Below are 2,782 nucleotides of genomic sequence, written 5' to 3' on the forward strand. Positions count from 1 at the left end.
TTTACGATTTGATTCGATTTTGTACAGCCCTATTGGCCCTGTATGTTGTTGAATGCTCAAACACAATGAATGATCAACATGACAAGTGAGGATAGGACTTAGGAGTGACTCTTCCTCACATACCACATATCATGTTTTTATTTTATTTTTGTATATATAGCATGAATTTCAACCATTTTGTCATTGGTTTGTGTTATTTGCCTTTCAAGATATGGACAATAAACGAAAGTATTCCAACAGTATCCCTCAACACTACAACAAATTCAGCCTAGGACCACACTAATTCTTCTAACACAATCTATATATAATATAAAGCTAGATAAAAGAAATATGAAATGGGTTTAAGACTATGTAGAGCGGATTGAAGTGAGTCTTTTTTAAAACTAATGTGGGGCAGAACGGGTTACGGTATATGTGATTTTATGTGAATTCAAATTTAATTTTAACTTTTTACATGTTATAATAGAAATAGAACATTATTTATTAAGATAATTTCTTTAAAACTACTAAAATATTTAAGATAGTAAATAAGGTTCAATAAAAAATAATACAATTTCTTACATGTTTCCCAATTAACCTCTACAAAATGAATTTTTAAGTAACTATCCTATTAAATTAATAATAACTTAATGAAAAATGAATTTATTTTTATAAATTTGATTTTTAGTAACAAATTTAACTAGAAAAACAAATATTAAAAAGATTATGCGAGGCGGGTTCATACAGGGTAGATTGAAAATAAAAAAAAATTGTAATGTGGGGTGGATTAAGAATTTTGCGGGTTAAGCTCAACCCGCTCTGCCGCCACCCCGCACCACCTCATTGCCATCCCTAGTTTTCCATATTAGATGACGGACACCCTACATTCCTAAAGAATATATATCTAGATTGTAGACAAAGAAATTAAAGTTGATCCGCAGTGTGAGAATTCCCGACTACTGATGAGGAATTATGATTACTAGAGGTGGGTGAAACCCATAAGTGTCCTAATTTAATACTAGTATTTACAATTCATAATGCAACATAAAGAAATAAGGAAGAGAAATAAATTTGAAAGGTACAAGTCATAACTTGCGTGTGCATTGATGATAGTGCTCAGTTGTTGTCACTCATAAATAAATAAAATAGTAGTAGTAGTAGTTTTTTTTTTTTTGGTTTTCCACCGGGTGTTTGATACCCACGTTGGAGTCCGACTAAGTCTGGCAGTAGCAGTTTTTTCATCCACAAACAAGAGGCTTTACTGCAGGTACTCTAAGGCAACTGAGACTTCCACCTGGAATGACAGAGCATTCAGGTTGAGGCCTTTGCATTTGTCTTCCTGGAATACAGTTCAATGAGAAATCAATACCCACATTTCTCAAAGGAAGTTTGTCACAATCCTGGCTCAACTCAGAGAAGAAATTGTAAGCAAGAGTCAAATTCACAAGGTTTCTTAGTGAACAAACCAAGTCTGGTAAATCTCCAGATAACTTGTTATGTCCCAAGTTGAGAACCTCAATGCCACTCAAACAAGAAAGGGTATCAGGCAAATGCCCCATTAGTGAATTGAAACTCACATCTAGAACTTGCAAATCCGTCCACAATCCCACGCCTTCTGGTATACAACCATTTAAGTCGTTGTTTAAGAACAAAATCTCCTTAATTCTCGGACCCATGTACCCTAAACTAAAAGGAATGTTCCCACTAAACTTATTATTAGCAAAATTAATCACTGAAGCAGGGGAATTCCCTAAACTCTGAGGTAGTTCACCATCAAACTGGTTATTATTAAGAAAAATAGCATCAAGTTTTCTGTTGAACAGATCCTCAGGAATTGGCCCTGTGAAACTGTTGAATCTGAGATCTAAATAAAGAAGATTTGGGATGAATAGAACTGTAGTAGGGAATGGACCAGAGAAATGGTTGTTACTAAGGTCTAATTCAACGAGTGAAGACAGATCTCTGAATGTTTGTGGAATTATACCTGAAAATCTGTTGGTATTGAGGTGAATGAGAGAAGTATCTGTTAAGTAAGACAGTTCTTTAACAAGACTGCCTTGAAGATTTGCATGATTGAGATCTATACCTGTAACAACTGGGTCTGTTGGGTTGCCCATGTAATCTTGAGAGTTTGTGCAGAAAATTCCTCTGTAAATACACACATTTGGACCCACCCAATTCTTCAAAATCCCCATTGGATCATCAGTGATTGCAGATTTCCATGCTTGAAGAGCAGTGTAAGCCGAATTTTGACTTGGGACAACACCTGGGCTTGGGCTGTTGATCCCTCCACCAAACCAAACACCTCCAGGTCCAACACCAACGCCAACACCAACACCAACACCAATCCCAGCACCAACAACTTCAGTAACTATGATTTGAAGGAGCAAAACCACAAAGCAAATTCCCCCCATTTTTGGTCAAACAAGAGGCGTTTCGTTTTTTTGCAAGGTTGCACAAAATGTGATTGTAGCATTGATGAGAGACGATGTGGGTTTAGTTGATGCTTCTTCAATGAGAGGTTTATTGCTACTCTCGTTTTACACTACATATTTAATACACTCAGCATTGCAATTGCAATTGCAATTATTAATAAAAGCTTTACTTGTGTATAACAGCTGACTTGTCATTGATGACCAACTGTTCATGAAAATGAAGTTATGCCCAATTTCTACAAACGACGACTTTTTTTTTTCTTCTCTTGCCAGTATTGCTTGTTAAATAATTTAACTATTACTTTAATTAAAAGTGGGTGAGATCATTATGGGTTCATAATGATTGTGAGACAATGAATTCGTTCAAA

General features: G+C 35.4%; 1 protein-coding gene across 1 annotated transcript; it reads right to left on the reverse strand.

Moving 5' to 3' along the window:
• Positions 1-1,212: 1,212 nt before the first annotated feature.
• Positions 1,213-2,558, reverse strand: LOC125867135 (leucine-rich repeat extensin-like protein 4). Its single transcript, XM_049547567.1, has one exon. It carries the CDS (start codon positions 2,391-2,393, stop codon positions 1,218-1,220), a length of 1,176 nt encoding a protein of 391 aa, XP_049403524.1. The 5' UTR covers positions 2,394-2,558; the 3' UTR covers positions 1,213-1,217.
• Between the last annotated feature and the right edge of the window lie 224 nt (positions 2,559-2,782).

Source organism: Solanum stenotomum, chromosome 6 (assembly GCF_019186545.1).
Source record: "Solanum stenotomum isolate F172 chromosome 6, ASM1918654v1, whole genome shotgun sequence".
Taxonomy (NCBI): domain Eukaryota; kingdom Viridiplantae; phylum Streptophyta; class Magnoliopsida; order Solanales; family Solanaceae; genus Solanum; species Solanum stenotomum.